The sequence below is a fragment of the Motacilla alba genome, chromosome 27 (genome assembly GCF_015832195.1).
Source record: "Motacilla alba alba isolate MOTALB_02 chromosome 27, Motacilla_alba_V1.0_pri, whole genome shotgun sequence".
NCBI lineage: Eukaryota > Metazoa > Chordata > Aves > Passeriformes > Motacillidae > Motacilla > Motacilla alba.
In genome coordinates, this window is record NC_052042.1 from 4,946,649 (window position 1) to 4,974,647 (window position 27,999).

The 27,999-nt window shown below is 64.5% G+C and overlaps 4 protein-coding genes across 6 annotated transcripts in view; 3 read left to right on the forward strand and 1 right to left on the reverse strand.

The window, feature by feature from the left end:
* The first annotated feature begins 324 nt into the window (after window positions 1-324).
* Window positions 325-6,263, forward strand: MRPL45 (mitochondrial ribosomal protein L45). Its single transcript, XM_038163406.1, has 8 exons — window positions 325-456; window positions 641-836; window positions 1,691-1,808; window positions 2,857-2,955; window positions 3,312-3,360; window positions 4,387-4,536; window positions 5,230-5,403; window positions 5,837-6,263. The coding sequence occupies exons 1-8, from the start codon at window positions 400-402 to the stop codon at window positions 5,894-5,896; spliced, it is 903 nt and encodes a 300-aa protein (XP_038019334.1). The 5' UTR covers window positions 325-399; the 3' UTR covers window positions 5,897-6,263.
* Window positions 6,264-6,603: 340 nt separating this feature from the next.
* GPR179 (G protein-coupled receptor 179) lies at window positions 6,604-18,701 on the reverse strand. Its single transcript, XM_038163371.1, has 11 exons — window positions 17,703-18,701; window positions 16,835-16,943; window positions 15,870-15,972; window positions 15,506-15,702; window positions 15,319-15,387; window positions 14,886-14,995; window positions 14,228-14,466; window positions 13,602-13,740; window positions 13,278-13,383; window positions 12,650-12,796; window positions 6,604-12,366 (listed from the first exon to the last, which is right to left on the reverse strand). The coding sequence occupies exons 1-11, from the start codon at window positions 18,542-18,544 to the stop codon at window positions 7,735-7,737; spliced, it is 6,693 nt and encodes a 2,230-aa protein (XP_038019299.1). The 5' UTR covers window positions 18,545-18,701; the 3' UTR covers window positions 6,604-7,734.
* A 1,125-nt stretch (window positions 18,702-19,826) lies between these two features.
* Window positions 19,827-27,881, forward strand: SOCS7 (suppressor of cytokine signaling 7). 3 transcript variants are annotated; one of them, XM_038163398.1, is made up of 8 exons: window positions 19,827-20,750; window positions 23,268-23,332; window positions 23,967-24,071; window positions 24,801-24,902; window positions 25,461-25,591; window positions 26,149-26,317; window positions 26,416-26,490; window positions 27,686-27,881. In XM_038163398.1, exons 1-8 carry the CDS (start codon window positions 19,918-19,920, stop codon window positions 27,850-27,852), a joined length of 1,647 nt encoding a protein of 548 aa, XP_038019326.1. In that variant the 5' UTR covers window positions 19,827-19,917; the 3' UTR covers window positions 27,853-27,881. The 3 variants fall into 3 exon arrangements, with proteins under 3 accessions (XP_038019326.1, XP_038019329.1, XP_038019328.1); XM_038163401.1 differs by lacking the exon at window positions 24,801-24,902; XM_038163400.1 differs by lacking the exon at window positions 26,416-26,490 and having other exon boundaries at window positions 27,686-27,867.
* A 99-nt stretch (window positions 27,882-27,980) lies between these two features.
* The window catches only part of ARHGAP23 (Rho GTPase activating protein 23), a 9,131-nt gene continuing 9,112 nt past the window's right edge, over window positions 27,981-27,999 (forward strand). The window contains exon 1 of the mRNA XM_038162855.1: window positions 27,981-27,994. Within this exon, the coding sequence (XP_038018783.1) occupies window positions 27,981-27,994 (14 nt within the window). The remainder of the gene's footprint in view (window positions 27,995-27,999) is intronic.

Genomic DNA, 27,999 nt, shown 5'->3' on the forward strand with positions numbered 1-27,999 from the left:
CCGGGGGGCCCCTCTGCAGGTCTGGGGGGGCTCCGACACCCGCAGCATCCCCCTTGGGGCAGGGTAGGGGGGGGTCCCCGCGTGTGGCACGTGACCCGTGTGGGGGATGGGGGTGGGGTCCGTGGCATCCCCCCCCCCCCCGCCCCCCGCACTGCACCACGCTCGGGGGTCTCCCCCCCTCCGCGCGCTCGGGGGGTGGGCGGAGCCTCCCGCGCTGGCCCCGCCCCCCGGCCTCCGCAGCCGATGGAATTTTCCACTCGCGAGCGCGGCGCGGGCTCCCGCCGGCCACGCCCCTTCCCGCGCGCGCGCCCCGCGCGGCCCCGCCCACCCCTCCCTGCCCCTCCGCGCGCTCCCGGCCCCGCCTGCGCCGCTCCCGCCGTCCCCCGCGGCGGGGCAAAGATGGCGGCCGCCATGGCGGCGGGGCTGGGCCGCGGGGCCCGGCGGCTCTGCTGGCAGGTGGGGCCGGGAGGGCGGCGTGAGGGGCGCCGGGGAGCGGCCGCGGGGCCGCGGGATGAGCGCTGTGGGCGCTGAGGGTGAGGGAGGGCGCGGGGGGCCGCGGCGCGTGCGAGGCGTGAGGGGGAATAAGTGAAGGCCCGGCGGCGCCGCGCTCACTCCGGGCCCCGCTGTCGCCTCCCCTCAGGCTGCCGAGTCCCTGCTGCGTCCCGGGGCGCTGCCGCCCTGCGTGGTTGTGCCGGTGAGGAGCAGGAGGAAGGGCCCGCGGCTGCCCGAGTGGGCCCGGGAGCTGAGCCCTGAGGAGAGGGAGAGGCGGCTCCGCTCCGCGGCGCCCGTCTTCCCGGACGAGCGCATCGAGCGCACCTTCTTCCTGGCGTGCACGGGTACGGCAGCGCGGCGCGGCCAGCCTGGCCCGGCTGATGCGAGACACAACCGGGCTGAATTCCTTCCCCGCTGTTCCTTCCCTGCCTGCTCTCCAAAGCTGTTGGTGCCTTTCTCTTGAATCCTGGAATCCCAGACGGGTTCGGGTCGGGAGAGCCCCCCCAGTGCCATGGCAGGGACACCTCCCTCTGTCCCACATTGCTCCCAGCCCTGTTCAGCCTGGCCTTGGGCACTGCCAGGGATCCAGGGGCAGCCCCAGCTGCTCTGGGCATCTGTGCCGGGGGCTGACCAACCTCACAGGCAGGAATTTCTTCCCCAAATCCCCTCCCAAGTCCATTTCTCCACCTGTCAAAGTGGAGCAATGCTACAAGGGCCTGGGAAGTGGCATCACGGAATGGTTTGGGTGGGAAGGGACCTCAAATCCCACCCAGGGCCACCCCTGCCGTGGCTGGAGAGGAGGGAAAGGAAAGGCCATTCTCCCAAAAAAGCCACATTCAACCCCAAAACCCCTTTTCATTCCGAGACAGGGCTGGGGAGCCCCACAGAACCCCGAGTTTGGAGGGAAGGGGCCTCAAATCCCACCCAGGGATGCCTCCCAGTGTCCCAGGCTGCTCCAGCCTCATCTTGGACACTTCCGGGGATCCCAGAAACCACAGCTTCCCTGGGAATTCCTTCCCCAAATCCCCTCTGAACTTCATTTTGAAGCCGTTTCCCCCTCTGCCCCGGGCTGTGAGGGAAGAGCAGAGAGCAGCACCTGTGGGCGAGCTCATCCCAGGAGCTCCCCTCAGGAATCCTCCCGTTTCCCCGCTCATTCCCGGGCTCTGGGCCTGCTCCTGAGCTGCTTTTCCCTCCCCAGCTGAGATCATGGATCCCTACGTGCCTCCCGAGGGCGACGCCCGCCTGACCTCGCTGTCCCGGGACGGGGTGAAGCAGCAGGTGCACAAGCTGAGGCAAACGGCGGCCTCCCAGCTGGCGTACGTACCCCTGGGTAGCTAACGAGCTTCATTAACCTGCGCCTTGGCCTGTCCTGCCTCTGCCCGGGGGAGATATTCCTCCCCAGTCCCCCACCCAGGTCACCTCCAGGACCCCCCAAATCCCCTCAAAACTCCCACAAACCTCCCTGTGACCTCTGCTCCAGGCCACCCGGGACCCCCCAAATCCCCTCAAAACTCCCCCAAACCCACCCAGGACCCCCCTTGTGTTCCCTCCAGTCACCTCCAGGCCACCCAGGACCCCCCAAATCTGCTCCAGGCCATCCAGGACCCCCCAAATACCCTCAAAACTCCCCCAAACCCACCCGGGACCCCCCTTGTGTTCCCTCCAGTCACCTCCAGGACACCAAGGACCCCCAGATCTGCTCCAGGCCACCCAGGACCCCCCAGATCCCCTCAAAACTCCCCCAAACCCACCCAGGACCCCCCTGTGACCCACTTTGTGTTCCCTCCAGTCACCTCCAGGACACCCCAAATCCCCTCCAGGACCCCCCCCCGCGTCCCTCCAGGCCACCCAGGACCCCCCAAGTCCCCTCAAAACTCCCCAGGATCCCCCCAGAACCTCCCCAGACCCCCCTTGTGTTCCCTCCAGTCACCTCCAGGACACCTGGGACCCCCAACATCCCCCAAATCCCCCCAGGACCCCCCTGTGTCTCCCCAGGTCACCTGCAGGCCACCCAGGACCCCCCAAAGCCCCCCGCGTCCTCTCAACCCTCACCGAACCCCCTCTGTGAGGGGGCTGGGGGGTCTCTGGATGATTTTTAGGATTAAGGAGTTGTTTGCTCCCTGCTTTTCCCATTTTTGGTGTTGTTCCCCTGGAGTTCCCACCTCTCCTGCTGGGAGCAGCCACGCTGTGCACTCCCATTTATTTAGGAATCTTTGGATTTGGCTGTTTTGTGACCACCTGACAGTTTTGTCTTAGTGGGAGATCTGCAGTTCTCAGCTGTTAAAGGTTGGGATTGAATCCTGTTGGATCCAAACATCCAGGACAGCTCCAATTTTGGTCTTTCCTTAATTTTTTCTCTCCCAGCCTGCGGAAAATCAAGGATCACGACCCGGATTTCAGCACCAAAACCTTCCCTGAGAAAGCCCAGGAGATATTTATTGAGGCCCACAACTCCCTGGCAAAGTAAGGCCCTTCCCTGACCCTTGGGGAGCCGGAATTTGTGTGGGGCAAAAGTGGAATTTGTGTGGGGCAAAAGTGGAATTTTTGTGGGGGAAAAAGGTGGAATTTTTGTGGGGGAAAAAGGTGGAATTTTTGTGGGGGGGAAATGCAGGAATTTGTGTGGGGGAAAAGATGGAATTTGTGAGGGGGGAAAAGTGGAATTTTTGTGGGGGAAAAAGGTGGAATTTGTGGGGGCGAAAGTGGAATTTGTGGGGAGAATTGCAGGAGTTTGCGTGGGGGGAGCTGGGGATCTGTGGGGAAGCAGGGACTGTGGGGAGCCTCCTTCCCTGCGCTGGGGTGACGGCGCGTTCCCTCTGCAGCTTCAACAAGCAGAAGCTTCACTCCCTGGTGACCGAGCGCTGCTACCCCGTAAGTGCCCGGAATTCTGGGGTCTCTGGGCTGGCAGGGACCCCCGGGATCAGCCCTGCCACCCCTGGCCCTGCACAGCACGGTCCCTGGCACGGCTCCAGCCGCTCCCTGTGTTCCCCGAGCAGGGATTGGTGCCTGGATCACTTCCATGGCATTTCAAACTCTCTACATTTCATCCTCTGCCTCATCTTTAATGGAGTTTTTCCATGTTTTATTTTTTAAGGCTTTCTAAACCTGACAATGCTTTTTTTTTTTTTTTTTTTTTTTTTTTTTTTTTTTTTTTTCTGGATTCAGCAAAGATCTGGGAGGGAAAACCCAAAATTCATCACCAGCCAATGGAATGTTTGTGGTGTTTTCTCCCTCTTCCCATTAACATCCAGACTGAGTGGTGTTAGAACCCTAGATGCTGAAAATTCTAAACTTCTGTGCTGAAGAGCACAGACCCACAAGCAAACGCTGTGTTTGACCTAGGACCATAAAAAACCTTCCAAAATCGATTAACAATGCTGAGATTACAAGTGGGTAGTTTGATTAGAAGTGTGTAATATTGCTAAGTTAAAAGCTTAAAATTTAAAATATAACAATGTATATAAGGCAAAATAGAAGTTTTAGAACAGTAATTAATTGTTCTTTTTCATAAGTTTAAGTAGTATTTTATAATTAGACAGGAAAGTCCACGTTGTGGACTTCAAGTAACTAGTTATTAAGTTAAAAATAAAAATAATTTAAATATCATTTCTTAGTTAAATAATTTAACTTTAAAAGACCTTGTATAGAAAGTTAGCTGACCGTTTTGGGACTTATTAGTAAAATACTGTAAAACTCACAACTTATAAATAAAAATAATAAACATCTAAACCTAAACATAAATAAAACCTAAACATTTAAACCTAAATTCCATCTGGAGTGCCTTCAATCCCAACCTTTAGAAAAACAAAAAAACCCCCAGAGCCAGCAGAGTGGGAGCTGATTTTCGCTGGCAGGAGCGAACAGATCATTAATAATGTAATTAATTCCTGCTGGCAGGACATGGTGCGTGGGAACAGGTACAGAACCATCCGCTGGAGCTTCGTGGAGTCCCTGGAGCCGCCCCGGGTGGTGCACGTGCGCTGCGAGGGCGTGCTGAACCGGGGCAACCTCTACGGGCAGGTGACCGTGAGGATGCACAGCCGCCAGGTGAGCCCGGGCACAGCCCCCGCCAGCCCAGCCCGGCCCCTGGGCAGGGACACCTCCCGCTGGCCCAGCTCGCCCAGAGCCCTCTCCAGGATGGACAGTCCCATTCTCCCAGCCTCTCCTGGGAGGTCACTTGGATCATCCAGGAGCCCTCTCCAGGATGGACAGTCCCCATTCTCCCAGCCTCTCCTGGGAGGTCACTTGGATCATCCAGGAGCCCTCTCCAGGATGGACAGTCCCCATTCTCCCAGCCTCTCCTGGGAGGTCACTTGGATCAGCCAGGAGCCCTCTCCAGGATGGACAGTCCCATTCTCCCAGCCTCTCCTGGGAGGTCACAGTTGGATCATCCCCTCTCCAGGAGCACAATTCCCGGCCTCTCCTGGGAGGTCACTTGGATCATCCAGGAGCCTTCTCCAGGCTGATCAATCCCCATTTTCCCAGCCTCTCCTGGGAGGTCACAGTTGGATCATCCAGGAGCCCTCTCCAGGATGACCAATCCCAATTTTCCCAGCCTTTCCACCTAGGAAGATCCATCCCTCCATCTTCGCTCACCAAGTCCAACCTGCTGCCAGCCCAGCACAGAAATCCCAGCCTTTTTTGGGCTGGAAATCCCTTAAATCCCATCCCATGGGCAGGGACACCTCCCGGGTCACTCCAAACCCCATCCATCCTGTTTTTTTTTTAATCTTGGGACAGATTTTGGCCATCTATGACCGCTTTGGGCGGCTCATGTACGGCGGGGAGGAGATTCCCAAGGATGTTCTGGAATATGTTGTGTTTGAGAGGTACCTGGTGAACCCCTATGGAACCTGGAGGATGCACGGCAAGATCATCCCGGAGTGGGCCCCACCCAAGGATCCCATCATTAAGGTGGGGAAAGGCTGGAGAATGCAAATCCCTGGGGGAAAAATGCAGCTCCCTGGGGATCATTCTGGACAAAGCTGAGCTGCCCGGGAGGGGAAGGTGGGGGGTTCATCATGGGCAGAGCTGTTTGGAATGTCCATGGAATTCTTCCCTGGAGCACCTGGGAGCTGGAATGGGAGACTGAGGACCTGGAATGGCTGAGGGCAGGTCTGGGATAATCGTGGGAATTATTTCCCCCTGTGCCCAACCTCCATAAGTGTCTGTGCCTCCCTGTGTCACTGAATATGGACCTTGGAGAAGAAGGAGGGGAGAATCCCAGTGCAATTCAAGGCTTCCCATCCCATTCCCTTCTCCTGCCTCCATCTGATCCCCCATTTTCCCCTTTCCAGAACCCTCTGCTCCCCTTTTTCCTGCTGATTTCTGTCCCTTGCTTTTGCAGACCGTGATGGTTCCTGGCCCAGCCTCGGATCCCTCAGAGGAGCGTGAAACAGTCAAGTAGAACGTTCTGGAATGTGGACAGGGACAGCAAACTGGCCAGGAGGGAGGACTGGGAATGTGTTGGATGTGGCTGTGCCTTTGGGAATGGGCTCCAGCCACTCCAAATTCGTCCTTCAAGGATCCAGAGGGGCTGGGAGCAGGACCTGGCTGAGCTCTGGGAAGAGCCTGGCTCTGTCCCAGACTCCGTGTGCTGCAGCCTCATCCTCGCTGGGTTTCCATGAGGATGAGGAGCCTCGGGAGCATCCACAGGCCACGCTCTGTCCTGAATTCCATGGGAGAGCCCTTGGAGTGTGTCACCCCCGTGGCAGGTGTCACAGAGCTGCTGCTCAGCCATTAAATCTCCACCAGTGGCTGTTGGCAGCCATCCCTGTCTCTCTCTGATTCCCAGCCTCCTGTCCTCGAGCAGAATCCAGGAGCCCTCGAGACCGGGTTCCGTGGGGAGGGTGCTGCCAGTGGGGTTTCCCAGAGGAGCTGCAACACAGCTGGTAGTGGGATTTCATTCCAGCTTTGGTTCCTCGCAGGGGCCGGGGTTGGTGCTGGTGGCAGGGCTGGTGCTGTCACTGAGGGGCTGGCACCCTCCTGTGGACACGGTGACATTTGCAGCTGTCCCTGCTTTGCCTGCCTTGGGAAAACACTTTTTATTTTCCCCCCGTGAGGCTCCTTCTGTGTTCCTGCTCTGCCCAGCCAGTTCTCCTCACTCACAGAGCAAACCCTTTCCTCCTTCCTGCCCTGCTTTTTAACTCAGCCACTTCCAGAGCGTGGGAGAGTTCAGGCAATTCTTATTTCTTCCTTGAGAGGGATTTTGCAGAGCTGTAAAAAGGGGAGCTGTGGCTCCTTTTTGCTCCTCAGTGTTCCTTTTGGGAGGGCAGGACCTCCTCTTTGTGCCGTGCTGGGAGAGGAGCCAGCAGTGGAATCCCTGCCATGTCCTTTGGGATGTCACAGGGGTGTCACAATCCCTCTGTTCCTGAAAACATCTTTTCCGTGGAGCCTGTGCCTCGCTCAGGAGCTGAGTGGGAGCTCAGGTCCCTCTGGGCATCTCAGGGCAGGAGGGGATGGAATTCCCAAACCCAGAGGGAGCAGAGGATTGGGGTTGTTCAGGATGGAAAAGGGGATTTTTGGGGTGACCTCATTGAGGATTCCCCGAAGGAGCTGCAGGAAAGGTGGAGAGGGATGGAGGGACAGGACTCAGGGAATGGCAGGGACAGGTGGAATATTGGGAAGGAATTCCTGGCTGGGGGGTGCTGTGGGGCTGGGATGGAATTCCCAGGGAAGCTGTGGCTGCCCCTGGGTCCCTGGAAGTGTCCACGGCCAGTTGGAGCAGCCTGGGACAGTGGGAGGTGTCCCTGGGTGGGATTTGAGGCCCCTTCCCTCCAAACCTGGCGTTCCCCAGCCCTGTCTCAGAATGAAAAGGGGGTTCTGGCTGGAATGTGGCTTTTTTGGGAGAATGGCCTTTCCTCCCAGGCAGCCCCTCTCCAGCCTCTGCCACTCACCCCCTCCACTGCTGGATTTCCCCTCCAGCCCCTTCCCGGGGGATCTCCCAGCTCTTGCCCACCTCACTGCGAGCCTCTCCCGCACACGCTGTAGATAATTCCATTTATTTCCTGTATTTACACAAAATTACACAACCAGGACCTTGAGCCTCACACCCCCAGACCCCCCGTCCAGCTGGGGGGGAGCAGCCTCCAGCTCCAGGGAGGGACGGATGATGGATGGATGGATGGAGGGATGGAGGGAGGGATGGATGGATGGATGGATGGAGGGATGGATGGATGGATGGATGGAGGGATGGAGGGATGGAGGGATGGAGGGATGGATGGAGCCACTGGTGCCAGGATCCACTCACACCCCACGCCCATCCCGGGCTCTGCCCTGCCCGGGGCGGGTCTGGGGAGGCTCCGTGCTCTCCTCCTCCCATGGACACACCTCGGAGCTTTTCCTCATGCCCAAACTGGGCTTGGCAGGTGCTGCTGGAGCCTCTCCTGCTTCCCAAGGACAAACCTCAGCCAGGTCAGTGCTGGGGCTGGAGCTGCTGCCCCGCCCCGGGTGCTGGATGCTGGGCAGCAGCCGGCGCAGGGGCTTGTGCTCAGCCTCCCCGTGGGATCTGCCCCTGGATTTTTCCAGAAGTGTTGGAGACACGGTGCTGGCTCCCGGCTGTCCCATCCCTGCAGGGGAACCTCTTTGGGCTCCCTGTGGCTGCACACCTGGCTGGGAGATTTCCTCCTCCAGCCCCGTGGGCTCTGCTGCTTCCCAGGGGCAGATTTCAGATTTCCTGCTCTCCGTGCTGTCGGATTTCTTGGATGGCTCCTTCCCCGCTGCAGATTTCAGGGACAGCTGCTCCGTGTCCAGGCTCTCCCATGGACAGATGGACTCCCGGTCTCTGCTCCCCTTCTCCACAGCTTTGGAGGCTTCTCTTGGTGGGAGTTTCTGCTTTCCTGGGGCTGTTCCCTTCTCCAGCTGAGGCTCAGCCAGCTCCCAGGGACAGATTTCAGCTTTGCTGCTGGATTCAATGTCCTGAGACTCCCAGGGACAGATCTCTGCCTTCTCCGAGCTCTGGGATTTCCCTGGAGCTGCTTTGGGCAATGCTGAGCTCCCAGTGTGGGGTTGGGCCGGGGGCTGCTCCGTGTCCAGGCTCTCCCAAGGACAGATGGACTCTCGGTCTTTGCTGCTCTTCTCCAGAGCCTTGGTCTCTACTTTTCCTGGGAGTCTCTCCTTTCCAGGGCCTGTTCCTTTCTGCAGCTGAGGCTCAGCCAGCTCCCAGGGACAGATTTCAGCTTTGTCACTGGATTTAGAGCCCTGACTCTCCCAGGGACAGATCTCTGCCTTCAGGCTCTCCGAGCTCTGGGATTTCCCTGGAGCTGCTTTGGGCACTGTTGGGCTCCCAGTGCGGGGTTTGGCTGGGGGCTGCTCCGTGTCCAGGCTCTCCCAAGGACAGATGGACTCTCGGTCTTTGCTCTCCTTCTCCACAGCTTTGCTTCTTTCTTTTACTGGGAGTCTCTCCTTTCCTGGGGCTGTTCCCTTCTCCAGCTGAGGCTCAGCCAGCTCCCAGGGACAGATTTCAGCTTTGTCACTGGATTTAGAGTCCTGAGACTCCCAGGGACAGATCTCGGCTTTGCTGCTGGGTTCAGTCTCCCAGGGACAGATCTCTGCCTTCTCCGAGCTCTGGGATCTCCCTGGAGCTGCTTTGGGCAGTGCTGAGCTCCCAGTGCGGGGTTTGGCCGGGGGCTGCTCCGTGTCCAGGCTCTCCCAAGGACAGATGGACGCTCTGTCTCTGCTGTCCAGGGATCTGTCCGGGCTGGCCAGCGCTGCCTGGCGTGTGATGCGCTTGTCCCCCTTGGGGCCCCCAGCAGGGACCTGCTTTGCCTTTGGCTGCTGGGAGGGAGGTTCAGCCAGCTCCCAGGGACAGATCTCGGCTTTGCCACTGGATTCAATGTCCTGAGACTCCCAGGGACAGATCTCAGCTTTGCTGCTGGGTTCAGTCTCCCAGGGACAGATCTCTGCCTTTTCTGAGCTCTGGGGTTTCCCTGGAGCTGCTTTGGGCAGTGCTGGGCTCCCAGTTTGGGATTTGGCCGGGGGCTGCTCCGTGTCCAGGCTCTCCCAAGGACAGATCGATTCCCTCTCTGTTCTTCCCTTCTCCAGAGCCTTGGTCTCCTCTTTTCTTGGAAATCTCTCCTTTCCTGGGGCTGTTCCCTTCTCCAGCTGAGGCTCAGCCAGCTCCCAGGGACAGATTTCAGCTTTGTCACTGGATTTAGAGCCCTGACTCTCCCAGGGACAGATCTCTGCCTTCAGGCTCTCCGAGCTCTGGGATTTCCCTGGAGCTGCTGTGGGCAGTGCTGGGCTCCCAGTTTGAGGTTTGACCAGAGGCTGCTCCGTGTCCAGGCTCTCCCAAGGACAGATGGACTCTCGGTCTTTGCTGCTCTTCTCCAGAGCTTTAGAGGCTCCTCTTGAGGGGAGTCTCTCCTTTCCTGGGGCTGTTCCCTTCTCCAGCTGAGGCTCAGCCAGCTCCCAGGGACAGATTTCAGCTCTGTCACTGGATTTAGAGCCCTGAGACTCCCAGGGACAGATCTCTGCCTTCTCCGAGCTCTGGGATCTCCCTGAAGGAGATTTGGGCAGGGGTTTGGCTGGGGGCTGCTTTCCTTTTTCCGGTGCTCTTTCCCCTTTGGAAGTGCCACGCGTGTCCTGCCTCCCTCTCTCCTTCCCCGACGGAGCTGCAGCCTCTTCCCAGGGGCAGATCTCTGGTTTTGGGCGCGGCTCACCCTCCACCTCCCAGGGGCAGATGTTGGCCTTTTGGCTCTCCGTGGTTCCAGCCCGCTGGGATGAGGGTTTGGGCAGAGCTGGGGGTTTCCCCGCGAGCCCCATCCCAGGCTGCTCCTCACCTTCTCCAGACTTGGGGGATCCCTGCTCCGGCGGAGCCCCCTCTGCGTCCCAGGGGCAGATTTCTGCTCGGACACTCCTTCCCTGTTCCCGGCTCTCCCACGGGCACACCTCAGCCCTCCTGCCCTCCGCTTGCTCCGGGCCCGCTTTTGGCAGCTCTGGTGGTTTTTCCGTGCCCGGAGAGCGCTGAGGATCCCGCTCACCCTGCGCGCTCCCGGCCCCGCTCCGGCTCCTTGCAGGGCCCCGCTCGGGCTCGGGCTGGCTGCTTCGCTCTTCCAGCGCCTTGTCCGGGCTCTCCGGGATGCCTCCGTCCTCCCGGGGAGCGATCGCCTGCTGGCGCAGCAAGGCTCCCCGTCCTGCCGGCGTTCCGAGCCAGCCGGGCGGACGAACGCTGCTCGGGGGGCGCTTTGCAGGCGGCTGCTTCTCCCCCGGCTGCTCCCGGAGCTGGAGGGACCTGCTGCTCCCCTCGAGCTCCTCAAGCGTCCCTTCCTCCGCTGCGACCCCAGGAACGTCCTCCCTCAGATCCACCGCCGGAGCCTCGTCCTGTTCCTGAGGCTGTACCCGTGCCACCTCCGGGGGACATTCGGCTCCTTGGTGGCCCGCGCTGGGTGGCTCCAGAGCGGTACCCGCGTCCCCTCGGGCAGCGCTGGGCTCCTCTGCCGCTTTGTCCCCATCGCCTGTCCCCGCGGCCAGGCCGTCCCGTTGTCCTCCCGTCGCGCTGTCCCCCCAGCCCGCGGCTTCCCCGGGGGTGGCGGCGTTGTTGTTGTGCTGGAGGGCGGGCAGGTCCAGGCTCTGCCCGCTCCCCTCGGGGCTTTGGGCAGCGGGGTCCGGGCTGACCGCCCCGAGGGACACGGCCGAGGCCTCTGCCAGGCCGAACTTCTCCCTCCTGCTGCTGCCCCTCTTCCTGAGGCTGCCCTCGCTTTTCCCTTTCAGGATGCTCTTCCCCCTGGAGCGGTTGAGGGCTTTGATGGCGAGTCCCAGGCTCCGGAAACTCTTCGTGGGGGGCGCCTTGGGCCCGGGGGTGGTGGCCGCTGTGTCACCGGGGGTCCCCGACTCTGCTGCCTCGGCCGCTTTTTGTTTCCTGCCCAGGATCTCGTCCTGGACCAGCTCCCAGGGACAGACGTGCGCCGAGGTGGCGCTCGGGGGCAGCAGCCTGCCCTTCCCTGCCGGCGGGGACGCGCGCTGCGGGTCGTCCCCTGCTGTCCCCTGCGCCTCTCCCGCCCGTGCCGGGGGGTCCGGGGGTGGCTCCGGGCCGCCCCCGAGCGTCCCCGAGCGCGGCAGGCTCTGGTAGCGGACGGGGGGCGGAGGGGGGATTTTCTTCACGGTCACCCGCACCTTCCTGGCCGGGTGGGCGCTGTCAACGCTGACGCTCTTGATGGGCGCGTAGGTGACATGTTTGTGCCCCTTGGCATCGCCCGCCGGGGCCGCGTCCCCCTGCGAGCCCCTCTCGGCGGGGCCCGGGGGTGCCGCGGCGTCGCTGGGGACCGCCGGGGCGGGCGCGGAGAGGTGGCGGCCGCCGTGCCAGTGGTCGCGGGCGGCCCTGCGGGCGGCCAGCAGCGCCGCTTCCCGCGCCCCGGCGACAACGCTGTGCGACTTCTGCAGGGGCGGCGCGCGGCCCGGGGGACGCTGCCAGGGCCCCGCCAGGTTTTGGGCGCTGGCCGATTTGCACAGGAGCGGGGCGGCGTCCAGCGAGTCGCTGTCGGATTGCTCCGCGTCCGTCCCCGCCGCCGGCGGAGGCTCCTCGGGCGGGCTGGGGGCGGGCGACCCTCGGCGGGGCTCCCGCGGGGGCCCCTCGGAGCTGCGGGACCGGCGCAGGGCTGAGGAGCGGCGCCGGGAGCTCTCGTCCCGCATCCTCAGGCTGGTCCCGGCGGCATCCCCCAGCCGCTTGGCCGAGGAGCTGCGGCGGGACGCGGGCCCCGCCCGGTCCCCGGCGCTGCTGCGGCGGGACGCGCTCTCGGCCAGCTCGGCCCCGCTGCGGCGCAGGATGGAGCGGGCGAGGCTGCGGCGGGAGCTGCGCTTCTTGGCCAGGTGCGGGTTGTTGGTCGCCATCCGCCACGTCTTGTGCACCTCTAGCTGCCGGTACAGCTTCTTCAGCTCCTCCTGCGCCGCGGGCGGGGGGGGGACGCGGCAGAGAAAAGGGAGAGAGGAGAGCGCCTACAGCGGGGGCTGCGGCCGGGACCGCCCCGCCGAGCCCCGCGTCGTCCCCGCGTCCCCAGAGCCCCCCGCGCCGCCCAGGTTTGCCCACCCGGGTTTGCCCACCCGGGTGGGGTCACCCTGCACCCCCTCGTCCCCTCCCTCTGCTTTGCATCAGGAAAAGATTGCGAAAGGCACCTCTTACTCTGCACAGCTAGCGTCAAAAGAAGGTCCTGAGTGTGCCACCCACCCGAATGTCATCGGGGTCGAGACTGTGCTCGCTCCAGGCGGACGCGATGCTGCTGTTCATGCAGGAGCCCGAGCGCCGCATGTCCAGCTCGTCCTCGTACACCTCGGCCGTGATCTCCTCCCGCAGCGGCGAGCCCGTGTGCAGGAACTGCCGGCGACACGGGGCAGTCACCCAGGGGGTCCTGTCCCAGCCCCCCAGGCCTCTGGGATGAGTGTTAGCGATGGAATAATGGAATTGTGGAGCCTGGAAAAGCTCTCCGAGGTCAGCGAGGCCAGCTGTTCCCCCAGCGCTGACAATGCCACCGCTTCTCCATGTCCCCAGGGCCACAGCCACACCTCCTCGAGCACTTCCAGGGGTGGGGACTCCACTTGTTCCACCGCCTGATCACCCTCTCCATGAGAAATTTCCCCGATATCCAACCCAAACCTCCCCTGGCCCAGCCTGAGGCCGTTCCCTCTCCTCCTGTCCCCATTCCCTGGGAGCAGAGCCCGACCCTCCCCAGGTCCTGTCAGGGACTTGTGGAGAGCCAGAGGGTCCCTCTGGGCTTCTTTGTCTCCCGACTGAGCCCCCCCGGCTCCCTGAGCCTCTTGTGGTGCTCCAGCCCCTTCCCCAGCTCCTTTCCCAATACCTTGGGAATGAAGAGCAGGGCCAGGGTCATGGTGATGGTGCCGTGGGTGTGAGCGAAGAAGAGCAGCAGAGTCCAGTCCGGATGCAGCGAGGGGACAATCAGGAACCTGGAAGGGACCAGGAGGGCAGTGCCAGCTCCCACCACAGCCCCTCCCCACCTCCAGACCCCACAGCCCCCTGCCTGGCCACCCAAACCCTTCCCGCCGTGGGGGTTCTGAGCACCCGAACCCCCTTTTCCCTGAAGATCCAGAGCGCCCAAATCCTCCCCACCCCGGCACGGTTCCTGAGCATCCCCGGGGGTGGGAACCTGGGTTCCCGGCCCTACCTGACCACGTGGAAGGCGGCAGAGACCATGAGCTCGTTGTGCAGGGCGATGCCCATGTAGCGGGGCTCGTGGAAGGCCGAGGGCACGGCGCGCGTGGCGTAGCACAGGAAGCTGCCCCACAGCAGGAACAGCATCTCGGCTGTGGGGCAGAGCAGGACGCGCCCTGAGCGGCCACACCCAGCCCCGGCAGCCTTTGGGGTGCTCGGCTGCTGCCCACCACCCTCACCCCGCAATGTGCCGGGTCAGAGCCGGGGCTGGAGCGTCCCCCAGCATGGCCTTCCCCAGGTTTGGGACTCAACACCAGGGGATGCTCAGGGGGGAGGGAGGGAGGCAGCTGGGGGACCCCAGCCCTCCTCAAAACCTCCGGGAGGATTAAAGGGACAAGGGAATGAAAGCCCCAAATTATGGGATTGGGTCCCAGGGCTGTGGGAACTCCGGGTCCTTGCAGCTTCCAGGTGGATTAAACGGGCAAAGGAACGAAAGCCCCACAATTATGGGATGCGGTCCGTAGGGACTCCTTGCAGCTTCCAGGAAGATTAAATGGATAAGAGAATGAAAGCCACGCATTTCTGGGGGGGCTCCGGGGGCCGTGGGGACCCCCAGGCCGCGCCGGGGGCCGGTCTCACCGATGACCATCATGTAATCCCAGCAGTCGTGGCCGCAGATGGAGAAGCGGAGGCCGCGGCCGGTCTGGGCGCGGACGACCAGCGGGATGTTCTTGCGGGCGTTCTCCAGCATGCCGACGGTCCAGGCCGCCAGGAACCACAGCACCAGCAGCAGCATGGGCGCCAGCATCCGCAGCACCCGCCCGCTCGACACGTAGGGAGCGCGCTGCGCCGAGCGCGACAGGAACACCTTCAGCACCCTGCCGAGGGGCAGCAGGGTGAGACCCCCGCCCGTCCCACCGGGACCCCCGCCCGTCCCAGTGAGACCCCTGCCCATCCCACTGGGACCCCTGCCTGTCCCAGTGAGACCCCAATCTATCCCAGTAAGACCCTAATCCATCCCAGTAAGACCCCAATCCATCCCAGTGAGACCCAACCCATCCCATTGTGGGGGTCCCAAGCCCTCCCCACTCTGGGGGCCCTGAGCCCCCAGCCCTCCCCATTGTGGGGGTCCCAATCCCCCCGCCCTCCCCACCACAGGGCTCCCAAAGCCCCAGGCCCCCAAGCCCTCCCTACCATAGGTGTCCTTAGCACTTGAACCCTTCTCACTGTGGGGGTCCTGAGACCCAAACCCTTCTCGCTGTGGGGGTCCCGAGCCCCCAGCCCCCGTCCCAGCTACCTGTAGAGCTTGAGGGTGATGGTGCCGTAGACGATGGCGAAGCCGAGCATCCGCACCCAGCGCAGGACGATGCAGCGGAAGATGCTGGGCTTGAAGTACAGGATGAACACCTGGAGCGGGGGGAGAGAGGGATCCGGGCTGGATCCCGCCTGGCCCAGCCGCGGGAGCCACCTGCTCCTCAGGCCAGCCCTGGGCCACCCTCCCCCGTGACCCTGCAGCACCCGCTGCTCTCTGCGGGAGGGGTCGGGGATTTGGGCAGGGATTAATTCCCGCAGGCAGCGGGAGAAAAGGGATTTGGTTTTCTGAGAAGGTTTATACGGCAGCCCCCAGGGACTGTGCCAGCAAAATTAACAATTAGGTGGAGCCGTGCCCTGCTTGGGGCAGCTCCATCCTGGAAACCCCATCCTGGAGCTTTCCAGCCCTGGGGACTCACAGGGAAGTACAGGAGGAGGGACCCGAAGAGGATGGTCTCCAGCAGGATGATTCCCGACGTCCGGATCCTCTGCAGGGATACCAGCGTGAGGGTGCAGCCTCGGAGGGGACGGGGCCAGGGCAGGGGGACCCCTGACCCTGCAGGGTTTGGGGTGACCGTGGAGCAGGGGGCCACGGGGACAGCTTGCCTTGCTCCGTCGGAAGTGGTAGGACACGAGCATGCTGAGGAAGATGGCCAGCATGCAGCAGGCCTGGCACGCCAGCACCGCTGCCCGCAGCGCCTGGTCCTCCTGGATCAGGCAGGGCGTGTCGTCCTCACAGGTGGCACAGCCCGGGCGGCACGGCCGGCACCCCAGCCGGGACCCCCCGTCTGTCCCTGCCACACCTGGGGACAGAGCGGCGGCCAGGTGGGATCACGGCATCGGGGCGGGATCAGCACTCCCCACAGCAGGGCACGTGTTCTGTGTCCCCAAAGCCCCCAGGCCTGGCCCCCGCTGCTGTATCCGTGTGCCACTGGGGACAGCGGGGACCCCGGGGCCTGGTGGCACCCACCTGCCCAGGCACCGCTGGCCGCTCCGCCGGTCCCATAAAAACCTGGCTTGCACCTGCACAGGTACCTCCCGAGGACGAAGCCACGGCTCTCCTGGGGGACACACTGAAGGACACAGCCTGAGACGCGTCCCCCACCCCCTGTGTCCCCTCTGTCCCCAAATCCCCCTGCCCCAGGGGCTCCAGCAGCCCCCGGCTCACGGGTACCTGATCCCACGGCATCCTCCCGCACAGCCGTGAGGAATCAGTGGTTAAACATTTCAGAATTAAAACCCAAAGCTCGGCCCCAAATCCCTCCCTAAAACCTAAATGGACACCTAATGCAGCCGAGCGCCCTAATCCTGCCCAGCCGTGACGGCAGCCTCGGCCCGGGCCCTGCTCCCTAATCCCCCCGCCGCATCCTGCCCGAGTCAGCGGCTCCGCTGGGCATTGTTGTTTCCTGGAGCGGTGCCCGGCGCCGAGCCCGGCCCTCTGGAAGGCATCGCTGGTAGGAAACGGGAGCTGGCGACGCCTTTCCCGCTCGGGGACAGCTCTGGATGGACTCCCAGGCCGGGGGGCTGCGGGCTTCGCCCTGCCCGGGGGTGCTGCTGGTGGTGCCGAGCCCCGAAGCGCTCGGGCAGCGCTCGGGCTGTGCCGGAGGGGCCGCGGTGATGCTGCCCCCGGCTGCCAGGCCCCGTCCCCACCGTCCCCACCGTGCCCACCGTCCCCGCCGTGCCCGGGCAGGGAGCAGCCGGGTCACACGGCGCGGCTGGCGGTGGGGAGGGAAGATTTGCACAATAAACCTCTCACCGCGGGGCGAGAGCAGCTGAGCGAAGCAGATGGATCGCCCGGGAGAGGATAAAGCTCAGCCCGGAGGGAGGGACGCGGGGCACGGGCAGCCCGGCCGGGGGTCCGGGGGCGGTCGTGGGCGCGGGGTACCCCGGTCCCGGCGGGGACGGGACGGGGTGCGCGGGGCCCGGGCCCGGTACCTGGGTGCTGTTGAGGTCGCAGCGATGCGTGTCCGAGAACCAGCCCGGCCCGCTGGAGCACTGGTCGATGGCCACGTCCCGCAGCTCCACGTCCACCCGCACGACCCCCCTGTGGCCAGGGACGGGGTCAGCGCAGGGGGGGCGTGGGGCGTCCCTGCGCCCACCCAGAGTGGCCGAGCCCCGGCGCTGCCTCTGGGCCAGCCGCGGTGGGGCTGGGGCACGGGCCGGGGGGACAGCGACAGCGATGTCCCCAGAGCCCCGGACAGGGGTGCTGTCCCTCGGAGCCGTGTCTGGGGAGGCTGGAGCTGGGGCAGAGGCAGAGGCAGCAGCTCCTGGGTGTGAATTCTGCCCCTCGAGAGGGATTTTTATGCAACCGATGGGGAAATGGGGGCTGCTGGGGTGGCCCCCGCGTGCCCCGCGGGACCGACGCTCTTCCCTGGGTTTCCCGGTGGGGACACGGATTTCCCCGTGGAAATGGGGCCGTGTCCCCGCTCTGGGACTGATCCCAGCTGAGCCTTCCCTCCCCACCGCCTCCCTCTGCGGCTCCCCGTGCACTGGGGTGCAGCAGGGACCCCCCAGTCCCGGGAGGGGTCCCCGCCCGGCTCGCCCACCCCCAACGCGGCAGTGACAGGGGATGGCAGCGCAAGGTGGGCAGCACAGGGGACACCGAGGGGGGACACAGGGGGTCACCCCCGTGCCTGGGGACGTGTACCAACCCCTGCGCACCTGCAGGCACACGCAGAGGGACACGGGCAGGGCGCTGGGGACGCCCCGGGGTGGGTGACACATCCAGCGGCACCCCCAGCATGCACACGGGGCACCCCCCACCCCTTTTGACGCCCCCCAAAGCCCTGCGGGCTCCACTTACTTGAACTCGGGGCTGAGGTCGGGCTTGAGCCCGTAGAAGGCGGCGGAGAGCGTGACCGCCCAGGGGGGCAGGAAGCGGCCCTCGCGGCACTCCAGGAACGGCGGGGACCAGCGCACGTGGCTCGGGTCCCCCACGTAGCTGTCCCCCCGCTGCCACTTGGGGGTCTCCAGGCTGCGCAGGTCGTTGCTGAGCACCCGCTTGCGGAGCGCCGGGACCCGCTGCGACTTGAGGGCGTTGAACCACTCGTGGTCCCAGCTGAGGTTGCCCAGGCTGGGAGCGGCGTCGGACACGTCCTGCAGCAGGATCTGCCCGTCCCCCCGCGTGGCCTGCAGCATCAGCCGGGGCTTGGGGGCCAGCGGGTGGGCGTCGAGGGCCAGCACCGCCCTGCGCACCCACGGGTGCCCCTCGGCCAGGCTGCGGACCAGCGCCTGGTACCACTCCACGTCCTCGGCCACGCTGGCCTCGCGGATGTCGTTGGTCTGGAAGAGCATGTTGAGGAAGTTGGCGGCGTGGGCCAGCGCTTCGGGGGCGGCCCGCAGGGCTGCCCGCAGCGCCGGGGGGGGCCCGGGCCCGGGGGCCCCCGCCGCGACACCCCCGCTGCAGTTGGCCCGGGCCAGGCGCTCGGCATCGCCCGTGCGCAGGAACGCCAGCGCCGCCGCCGAGCCCTCGCCGTCCCCCGGCGCTCCCGGCTCCGCGGTGGGCGCCCACGAGGATGAGGGGGCCGGGGACCACCCCGCCGGCCGCGGGGACCCCTCCTGCGGGCGCTGCCCCGCCGTGAGCACGGCGACCTGCGCCAGCACCGCCTGCAAGCCCCAGAGCAGCGGCCACCGGCGCGGCCCCATGGCTGGGGCTCAGCGGAGCCCCCCGGCCCCCGGCGGCCCCCCCGGCCGGCCCGGGGGGCGCATGGCGGGCAGGGACCCCCGAGCTGCCCGGAGCCGGCCCCGCGCTCTGCCGCCCGTTCTTCTCCCTCGGCGATGCCGGAGCAGACGTCACCGGCTCCAAACCGTGTTCAGCGGCTGGCGCTGCCCGGAGCCCCCCCGCCCGCCCCCGCGCTCCCGCTCGGGCGGCAGCGCTGCCCGGAGCCCCCCGGTCTGAGCCCCGCGGGCACCGCGCCCCGAGCCCCGAGGGGACCCCGCGCCCCGGCCCCTCGGGCTGGCCGTGATGCAAGCGCATCCTGATGGGAAGCCATGGCAACGGCAGCCGGAATTTTCCTGCCCGTGTCCCCCTCCCCGCGGCCCCTCGGCAGCCGGGGGGGCACGGGGCCCCCGCGGGGTCCCCATCCGGTGGCGGGATCCAATCCCGCGGTGTCCGGTCCCACCCCGGGCCATGGGGTGGGAATGGGGGGTGGCACCCACGCGGGGTGTCCCTGTGGGGCTGGGGGTGCTGAGCGCGGGCAAGAGCGGGATCTGAAGCCCACCCCCCGAGCGGGATGCCCCGCGCAGCAGACGCGGCCTGCAGAGGGGAAACTGAGGCACGGGATGGTGCTCAGTTTCCTTGCTCCAGCCTCAAGCAACGATGACCTTCCCCAGCCCCATCCCGCGGGGAGGTGTGGGGACAGCCGGTCCCCGTCCCCTCTGCTCCGGCGGGGACGCGCTGCCCGCCAGAACCGGGCAAGAGCCGCGCAGGGCTCGCGGCACGAAGCATCGCACGCCCCTGCCTCAGTTTCCCCCACCGCATCCCCCGGTCCCGGAGCGGGGGACGAGTCCGATGGGTCACGGCTGGAGCCGCGTGTCCGGGAGCCCTCGCTGCCCCCCGGCCCCACCACCCGTGACCCCCCCGAGCCCGCGGTGGTGCCGGGGTTCGGAACCGCTCCGGCCCGCGGGTACCGGGGACTCGGAGCGGCTCCCGGGGCTCGGAGCGGGTCCCTCCGTGGGTGCCGGAGCCACCCTTGGGTGCCGGTGCCGCCGGTGGGCGCGGGGCCCGGAGCGGCTCCCGGGGCCGGGTGCGTGTCCCGCTGCCCAGGGTGTCCCCGCGGGTCCCCGCGGCCCCTCCACGCGCGGTCGGGGGCTCGGGGGCGCGGCCTCCCCACCGGGGAGGGACCACAACCACCGGGAGAGGCGGGCCCGGCCCCGGGGGGCGCGGCCAGCGGCGGAAGCGCGGGGGCGGGGCGGCGGCGGCGGCGCGGGGGGGGCGCCGCGGCCGTGCGAGGGCGGCGGCGGCGGCCACCGGTGCCGGTGCGGTCCCGGTGCCCGCGGGCCATGCGGCGGCCGTAGCCATGCAGCGCGACGGGGATGCGGCGGCGGCCGCCGCGGCCTCGTACCGGGTGCTCAGCCGGCTGCTGGGCTATGGCACCGGGCCGGAGGCGGGCGCGGCGGGCGGCGCCGGTACCGGTGCCGGCGCGGCGGGCGCGGGGCCCGGCGGCGGGGGGCGGCTGCCCGGGGCCGGGCCGGCGCTGCGCAGCCCGCGGCCGCAGCTGATGGTTTTCCGCAACGCGGCGGCCGAGGCCCGGCCCGGCGAGGACTGCGGCCCGGCGGCGGCGGCGGCGGCGGGCGGGGGGGTCCCGGGGGGCGGCGGGGCCGAGCTGTGCCCGCGGCACCGCTGCGCGCTGGAGCCCAAAGCGGCGGCGGGCTGGGGAGCGGCGGCGCAGGGCGGGCTGGAGCTGCAGGGCGGGCTGGAGCTGCAGCTGGCGGCGCTGGGGCTGCGCCCGCCGGGGCTGGGGGCGAAGGGGGCGGCGGGCGCGGCGGGCACCCCCTGCCCGTGCCTCGGGCCGCCCGCCGGCGAGGAAACCAGCGACGCGCTGCTGGTGCTCGAGGCGCTGGAGCCCGACGAGGGCGGCAGCGGCTCCGAGGACGAGCCGGGGTCCCCCGGGCGCGGGGCCGCCCGTGCCGCCGGCAGAGCCGCGGCCCCCGGCCCCGCCGCGCCGCCCGCGGGCACCGGCACCGGCCCCGGCGGCAGGAAGGGCTCGCTCCGCATCCGCCTCAGCCGCCTCTTCCGCACCAAGAGCTGCAGCGGCGGCTCGGCCACCGGGGACGCCGCCAGCGCCGCCGCCTCGGCCGGGAGCCTCACGGACGTGTGCGGGGCCCGCGGCCGGGAGCAGGAGCCGGGCAGGTACGGCGGCACCGGGCCGGGCTGGGGGGATGCTCCGGGGCGGCGCGGGGTGCGGGCCGTGTCCCCGGGGCCGGGGGTGTCCCGGGGCTGTGTCCCCGCTGCAGGGGTGTCCCCGGGGCCGTGTCCCGCGGCCGTGCTGTGATGCTCTGCCGGAGGGGGGTGCGGGGCTCCGGGGCCATCCCTTGCGGCGGGCCCGGGTTGGGATCAGGCTCTCGGGGCGGATGCCGAGGCCTCGCCGCTCGCTCGGGGGCACTGGAGCCCGGGAGAGGCCGGCGGAGCAGGGTCACGCTGGTCCAGGCCTGCATCCCTGATGGGGATGGTGGGAAAAGCTCCGGGAGCGGCACCGGCAGCGGGGCTCGGAGCGTCAGTCAGTGAGGAGCGGCTGGGGGGGCTCAGCCCGGGGCAGAGGAGGCTCGGGGGGACCCTTCTTGCCCCACAAATTCCTGCCAGGAAGGTGCAGCCAGGGGAGGGTCGGGCTCTGCTCCAGGGATGGGGTGACTCGAGTTGTGCCCGGGGCAGGTTTAGGTTGGATGTTGGGGAAGGTTTACTGGTGGAGAATGGGGTGAGGCACAGGCTGCCCGTGGGAGGGGTGGAATCGCCGTCCCTGCAGTTGTTCAGCACCGTGTGAGGATGGGGACACGGCTGGTGGCCGTGCTGGGGATCTGTGGAAGGTTGGATCTCAGAGGGCTTCTCCAGGTTCTGTGATCAGTGAGGGGATGGGTGTCTCGGGCTGCTGCAGGTGCTGGGGCGGCGCTGTCCCCTCTGGTGACACTGTGTCCCCCAGGGACTGGCGTTCTGTCACCTCCCGTGCGTGGCAGGGCGATTTCCCCAGGCTCTGCTGCCGTGGGGGCTCAGCTCTCCCTCCCTCCGTGCAGGAGGAGTCATTGCCAGCCCCAGCTTGGCTGGGATGGGAGCACAAATCCCGGGATTCCTGGCCGTGGGACCCCACAGGCCCCTCCTGCCCCTCAGCCCGGTGGCAGGGGGCCGAGCTGCCCGGTGCCAGCTGTGGCCAGCCCAGGGTGGCTCCATCCCTGCTCCCGGGCTCCTGGAGCACTTTCCTTGGCATTCCCGGCTGCAGAGCCGAGGCTTCTGCTGGACAAGCCGGGAGAAGACCCAGGTGTGCGCAGCAGGGAACAAAGGGTGGTTCAGTGCCTTCCTGCGGGGTTCATTCACCCTCCCCGGGGAGTTTGGGGTGCGTTGCCTCCTCCTGCTGCTGGATGAGCTTCAGGAAGCTTTTCTCCAGGCTGGAGCTGCTGACCCGGGGTCAGGCGTGACCTGCAGCCCTGGCGTGTGGGGACAGCGCCCTTTGGCAGCCCGGGGAGGCCCAAATTACCCCAAACGAGCAGCCCTTTGAAGCAGGGGGTGGGTGGGGAGCTGGCAGCTCCCAGCCCTGCAGCTGGGCAGGTGCTGGGGCCTCTCTGGGGCTGCCGTGGCCCCGAGGAGCCTCCCTGGACACGTGGGGAGCTGGAGCAGCCTCCGACGGTGGCTCCTTGCCCGCAGGTGACTCAGACAGCCCCAGAGGAGGTGCCTGCAACGACAGAAAGTTCTGCTCGTGGGATTGGGGTCATTCCAGCAGTCCTGGGGGCTCCCAGGGCTGGGATTGGAGAGGCCTGGGAGCAGGGCAACACCTGGGAATCGCTGCCTGGTCTTGCTGTGGTCTGGGCGTTTGGTGGTCACTTTGGTGGTCACTTTGGTGGTCACTTTGGTGGCACTTCTCGTGCAGCTCCCCGCACTAATTAGGCATTTTTTAACAAAGGTTACCCCAAGGTGCCCAGTACAGCAGCTCCTGTGGGTCAGACAGGGCTTTGCTGCCTCAGTTCCAGGAATCCCCTCCTGGTGCTGAGGGATGGGTCATTCCTGGTCCTTTTGCCTTGTACCCTGGTGGGATGATGATGGTGATGAAGAACCAGGACCTTTCCTTGGTTCTGCTGGGAGCTGGAAGTTGTTGCCTCCTGACCTGTGGCCCCCATGGATGTGGGAAGGATCTGGTGGGAGCTGGCAGTTACAGAACGGGTTGGGAATGCTGCTTTTCCTGGAGTTCTGCTGTTCCTGGGACGCTGGTGCTCACCAGGGCTGCCCTTGGAGCTGTTCCCACCCGTTTTGGCCTCTCTGGGCTGATCTCCCCCATCCCTCACGCTCAGTTTTGGGGTGCTCCAGGCAGAACCCCTGGATTGTTTTGGGACCCATTCCTGTTTTGCCCCTGGAATTTGCCTGGTGCTGGGGAGCAGGGTGAGGTCTGTTGTGGAACAGCTCCGTGGCTCCCTGCCCTGGCACCTGCCCGGGCTTTTCTGTCCAAAATCTTGATTAATTCCCTGCTCAGGGATTTGCTTTGGAGCAGGACGGAGTGCCAGCTCTTCCTGGTTCCCTGAGCAGGAGTGGGAGCAGCACGTGGATGGAGGTGCTGGGAGGGATGGAGAGGGTTCTCCTGGTGGGAGAAGGTTCTCCTGTTTTTTTCCTGTTGGGATTCTGAGTCTCCTCATCTCTCCTCACCCCGTTTCCCCTGTTTTTCCCCCACAGGAAACACAGACTGACGAGAACCCAAAGTGCCTTTTCCCCGGTTGTGTTCAGCCCCCTCTTCACAGGTGAGGATTTGGGGGGCATTTGCGCAAGTTTGGGGTTTTTTTTGTTTTGCTGTGGGATGAGCAGGGAGTGGGGAATTTCGCTTCTGGGATATCTGTGGTGTCCCTTGGTCCTGCTGGCCTCAGACCCAAAAACGAGACCCCAAAGAGAGGATCTGAGCCCAGGAACGGGGTCTAAAGCCCAAGGACAGGGCCCAAGACCCCCAAGAGAGGAGCTGCTTTTCCTCAAAGGAATCTGCAGAGGCAAACCTGGAGATGCCGAATTTTTGCTTTAATTTGGGAGGTTGATTTCATTAATTATTATTTTTAAAGTGACTTTTAAAAATTTAATTATTTTTAAAACTACCATGTCCCTGGTGCCACACATGGATCAGCTCTGCTCCGTGTGGGAATTCCTTGCTGGGAAAAATCCTTTGGAGCCTCCTCATCCTGTCCAGCTGCTGGGCTTGGGGCAAATTCCCTCGAGCTGAGCTTTGGGCAGGGATTGAGGCCTCTCCAAAGACAGAGAAATTTATTATGGGGGCAGCAAACAGGAAAATCTCCCAAACCCTGTGGAATTCCTTTCCCTGTGCTCATCCTGGGCACCAAGCCTGCCTGATCCCAGGCCCTAACTGGGCTTTTCCCTCTCCTTTTCCAGGTGAGACGGTGTCACTGGTGGACGTGGACATTTCCCAGCGAGGGCTCAGCTCCCCTCACCCTCCGACCCCTCCGCCGCCGCCCCGCCGGAGCCTCAGCCTGCTCGGTACTGCCCTGGGATGGTGCCTGGAGCCCTGGGGATGGTGCCTGGAGCCCTGGGGATTGTCCTTGGAAACCTGGGATGGTGCCTGGAGCCCTGGGATGGTGCCTGGAACCCTGGGATGGTGCCTGGAACCCTGGGATGGTGCCTGGAGCCCTGGGGATGGTGCCTGGAACCCTGGGATGGTGCCTGGAGCCCTGGGATGGTCCCTGGAAACCTGGGATGGTGCCTGGAACCCTGGGATGGTGCCTGGAGCCCTGGGGATGGTGCCTGGAGCCCTGGGGATGGTGCCTGGAACCCTGGGATGGTGCCTGGAGCCCTGGGGATGGTGCCTGGAGCCCTGGGGATGGTGCCTGGAGCCCTGGGGATGGTGCCTGGAGCCCTGGGGATGGTGCCTGGAAACCTGGGATGGTGCCTGGAGACCTGGGGATTGTCCTTGGAAACCTGGGATGGTGCCTGGAGACCTGGGGATGGTGCCTGGAGCCCTGGGAACTCCAGTGCTGGAAAAGGGGTCCCTGTCCTCCAGCAGTACCCAAACTGGAGAGGAGGTGCTGCTGGGAATCCCCAAATTCTCTTTTCCATGCTGTTTTCCCAGACTGTCAAGCTCCACTGAGAATTCCCAGATTCCCTTCTCCATGCTCTTTTCTGGGGCTCCTCTGGGAATCCCCAGTTCCCTTTCCCAGGCTCTGGGGCTGTTCTCTCCCTGTTTCCTGACCTGTCTCTGCTCTCTCCTAGATGATATCAGTGGGACGCTGCCTCCGGCTGTGCTTGTGGGGCCCATGGGCTCTTCCCTGCAATCCTTCCCTCTGCCTCCGCCTCCTCCGCCCCACGCCCCAGGTCAGCTGAGCTTGGCCTGCTCTGCTTTTCCCCCCTCCTGGAATTCTGCTTTTCCCCTCCTGGAATTCTGCTTTTCCCCCCTCCTGGAATTCTGCTTTTTCCCTTTGGGAATCTCCCATCTTTTCCCCTCCTGGAGTCCCCACTTTTTCCCTCTTGGCAGTCTCCAGGTGTCTCTGGGTGACAATGACAGTGACAATGACCCTGGCTGTCTCTGGGTGACAATGGCAGTGACAGTGACCCTGGCTGTCTCTGGGTGACAGTGACAATGACAGTGACAGTGACCTGGCTGTCTCTGTGTGACAATGACAGTGACCCGGCTGTCTCTGGGTGACAGTGACACTGGGCTGTCTCTGTGTGGCAGTGACAATGACCCTGGCTGTCTCTGGGTGACAGTGACAGTGACACTGGGCTGTCTCTGGGTGACAGTGACAGTGACGCTGGCTGTCTCTGGGTGACAGTGACAGTGACCCGGCTGTCTCTGTGTGACAATGCCAGTGACAGTGACTCAGCTGTCTCTGTGTAGCAGTGACAGTGACAGTGTCCCGTGTGTCCCTGCAGACGCCTTTCCCCGGATCGTGCCCCTGCGGCCCCCGGAGGCCCCGGGCCAGCCGCCGCCGCCGCACCTGCAGTGTCCCCTGGCCCGGCCCGACCCCAGCAGCTTCGCCGCCAGCCTGAGGGAGCTCGAGAAGGTGCCGGAGCAGGCGGGAAAGGCTGAGCCCTCGGGGACGGGATTTGGGAATGCGGCCCCTCGGGGACTGGGATTTGGGAATGCGGCCCCTCAGGGAGTGGGATTTGGGAATGCGGCCCCTCGGGGACGGGATTTGGGAATGCGGCCCCTCAGGGAGTGGGATTTGGGAATGCGGCCCCTCGGGGACAGGATTTGGGAATGCGGCCCCTCGGGGACTGGGATTTGGGAATGCGGCCCCTCGGGGACGGGATTTGGGAATGCGGCCCCTCAGGGAGTGGGATTTGGGAATGCGGCCCCTCGGGGACTGGGATTTGGGAATGCGGCCCCTCAGGGAGTGGGATTTGGGATTCAGGCCCCTCAGGGAGTGGGATTTGGGAGTCCAGGACTTTGGAGTCCAGGAAAACCACTCCTGAGCGTGGAAGGGGGGTCTGGATCCCCTCTGCCCCCTCAGGGGTGGCGTCCCCTCGTCCCCCAGTCCCAGCCGCCCGCACCGGGGCACATCCCGCACGGGGAGCTTTCCCGAGGGAATCCCGTCCCAGCGCCGCCCTCTGTTCCCAGTGCGGCTGGTACTGGGGCCCCATGAACTGGGAGGACGCCGAGATGAAGCTGAAGGGGAAACCGGATGGCTCCTTCCTGGTGCGGGACAGCTCCGACCCCCGCTACATCCTGAGCCTGAGCTTCCGCTCGCAGGGCATCACGCACCACACGCGCATGGAGCACTACCGAGGTGAGCCATCCCGGGATCCCCGATCCCTGCGGTGCCATTCCCAGCTCCAGGGGGTTATAAAAAACCTGTGCACCACACGCGCATGGAGCACTACCGAGGTGAGCCATCCCGGGATCCAAATCCCTGGGATGGGGTTATAAATCAACACCACACGCGCATGGAGCACTACCGAGGTGAGCCATCCCGGGATCCAAATCCCTGGGGTGCCATTCCCAGCTCCAGGGGGTTATAAAAAACCCGTGCACCACACGCGCATGGAGCACTACTGAGGTGAGCCATCCCTGGGATCTGGGAACATTTGGATGCCATTCCCAGCCCCAGTAAATAAATACCCACATGGAGCAGTACTGAGGTGAGCCATCCCGGGATCCCCGATCCCTGGGGTGCCATTCCCAGCTCCAGGGGGTTGTGAATCACCCACACACCTGCATGGAGCACTACCGAGGAATAAAGAGCTGCCAGTGCCTGGGAAAAATGGGAATAGAGAGCTGGCAGTGCCCTGGAAAACTGGATTTGAAGGAAATTCTGACAAATGGAAGTTTTAGGGAGAATTTATTCCTGGGAAGTGTGTTCGGGCGTTGGAGCAGGCTGCGCACAGGATGGGAGTCCCCATCCCTGGAAGTGCCCAAACCCCACGTGGATGTGGCACCTGGGGACACGCTGGCACCGGTGTCCAGGGGACAGCTGGGATCTTTCCCAGGCTGCAGAATTCCCGGGTTTTGGTGGGAGGAGGGGGTGTCCAGACCGGTGTGACCCACTGGGAGCTCCGGTGTCCCCACTCCAGTTTCATCCTGGGCCACCTGGGCGGGTCAGGTGACAGCACGGGGACAAAGGGTGACCCAGGGCCTAATTAACAATCCTGTTAATCAAGGAGCAGGAACATGAAACTGCTGCTGTGGAAAATGATCCCAGGGCTGGGGAATGGGGACAGCAGCACCTGGAGCTGGGAATGCTCCAAGGTCACCTTCCTTTGGGAATATTGGGATGGAGAAGGAGCACTCCAGAATATGAGAATATTTAATTTCCTAAATATAAGAGTATTAAATTCACTGAATATAAGAATATTTAATTTATTCAATATAAGAATATTTTTTATTCAATATATGAATATTGAAAAGTTTTACTGTTCCCAAATCCATAAAACAGAGCCCATTGCAGGGGATTTTGGGAATGCCAGATTTGTCACTGAGTGTCCTTCCCCTGTTGTTTCCGTGATGGTGCTGGGGAAGCTGCTTTCCCAAAAATTCCTTGGAATAACAGGAATAGCTTCCCTGTGCTTTGCCAAAATTCCCTGGGATAATGGGAATTATTCCCCTGTGCTTTCCCAAATTTCCCCTGGAATAACGGGAATTCTTTCTCTGGTGGAAGGGACCTTCAGCCTGTGGTGCCACCCCAAGTTCGAGGACCGCTGCCAGTCCGTGGTGGAGTTCATCAAGAGGGCCATCATGCACTCCAAAAATGGGAAATTCCTCTACTTCCTGCGCTCCCGGGTGCCAGGTGAGCCCGGGAATGGGATGGGCCAGGGATCCAGGTGAGCCCAGGAATGGGATGGGCCAGGGATCCAGGTGAGCCCGGGAATGGGATGGGCCAGGGATCCAGGTGAGCCCGGGAATGGGATGGGCCAGGTGAACCCGGGAATGGGATGGGCCAGGTGAACCCGGGAATGGGATGGGCCAGGTGAG

Bases quoted from the DNA above. Each gene is read 5' to 3' on its own strand.
- MRPL45 (XM_038163406.1), top strand. From the start codon at position 400: ATGGCGGCCGCCATGGCGGCGGGGCTGGGCCGCGGGGCCCGGCGGCTC. The intron at 457-640 runs GTGGGGCCGGGA...GCCTCCCCTCAG, and splicing joins CCCGGCGGCTCTGCTGGCAG to GCTGCCGAGTCCCTGCTGCG. The intron at 2,956-3,311 runs GTAAGGCCCTTC...TTCCCTCTGCAG, and splicing joins GCCCACAACTCCCTGGCAAA to CTTCAACAAGCAGAAGCTTC.
- SOCS7 (XM_038163398.1), top strand. From the start codon at position 19,918: ATGCAGCGCGACGGGGATGCGGCGGCGGCCGCCGCGGCCTCGTACCGG. The intron at 24,072-24,800 runs GTACTGCCCTGG...GCTCTCTCCTAG, and splicing joins CCGGAGCCTCAGCCTGCTCG to ATGATATCAGTGGGACGCTG. The intron at 24,903-25,460 runs GTCAGCTGAGCT...GTGTCCCTGCAG, and splicing joins TCCTCCGCCCCACGCCCCAG to ACGCCTTTCCCCGGATCGTG.
- GPR179 (XM_038163371.1), bottom strand. From the start codon at position 18,544: ATGGGGCCGCGCCGGTGGCCGCTGCTCTGGGGCTTGCAGGCGGTGCTG. The intron at 16,944-17,702 runs GTAAGTGGAGCC...CCCTGGCCACAG, and splicing joins GACCTCAGCCCCGAGTTCAA to GGGGGTCGTGCGGGTGGACG. The intron at 13,741-14,227 runs GTGAGACCGGCC...TCTGCCCCACAG, and splicing joins GGATTACATGATGGTCATCG to CCGAGATGCTGTTCCTGCTG.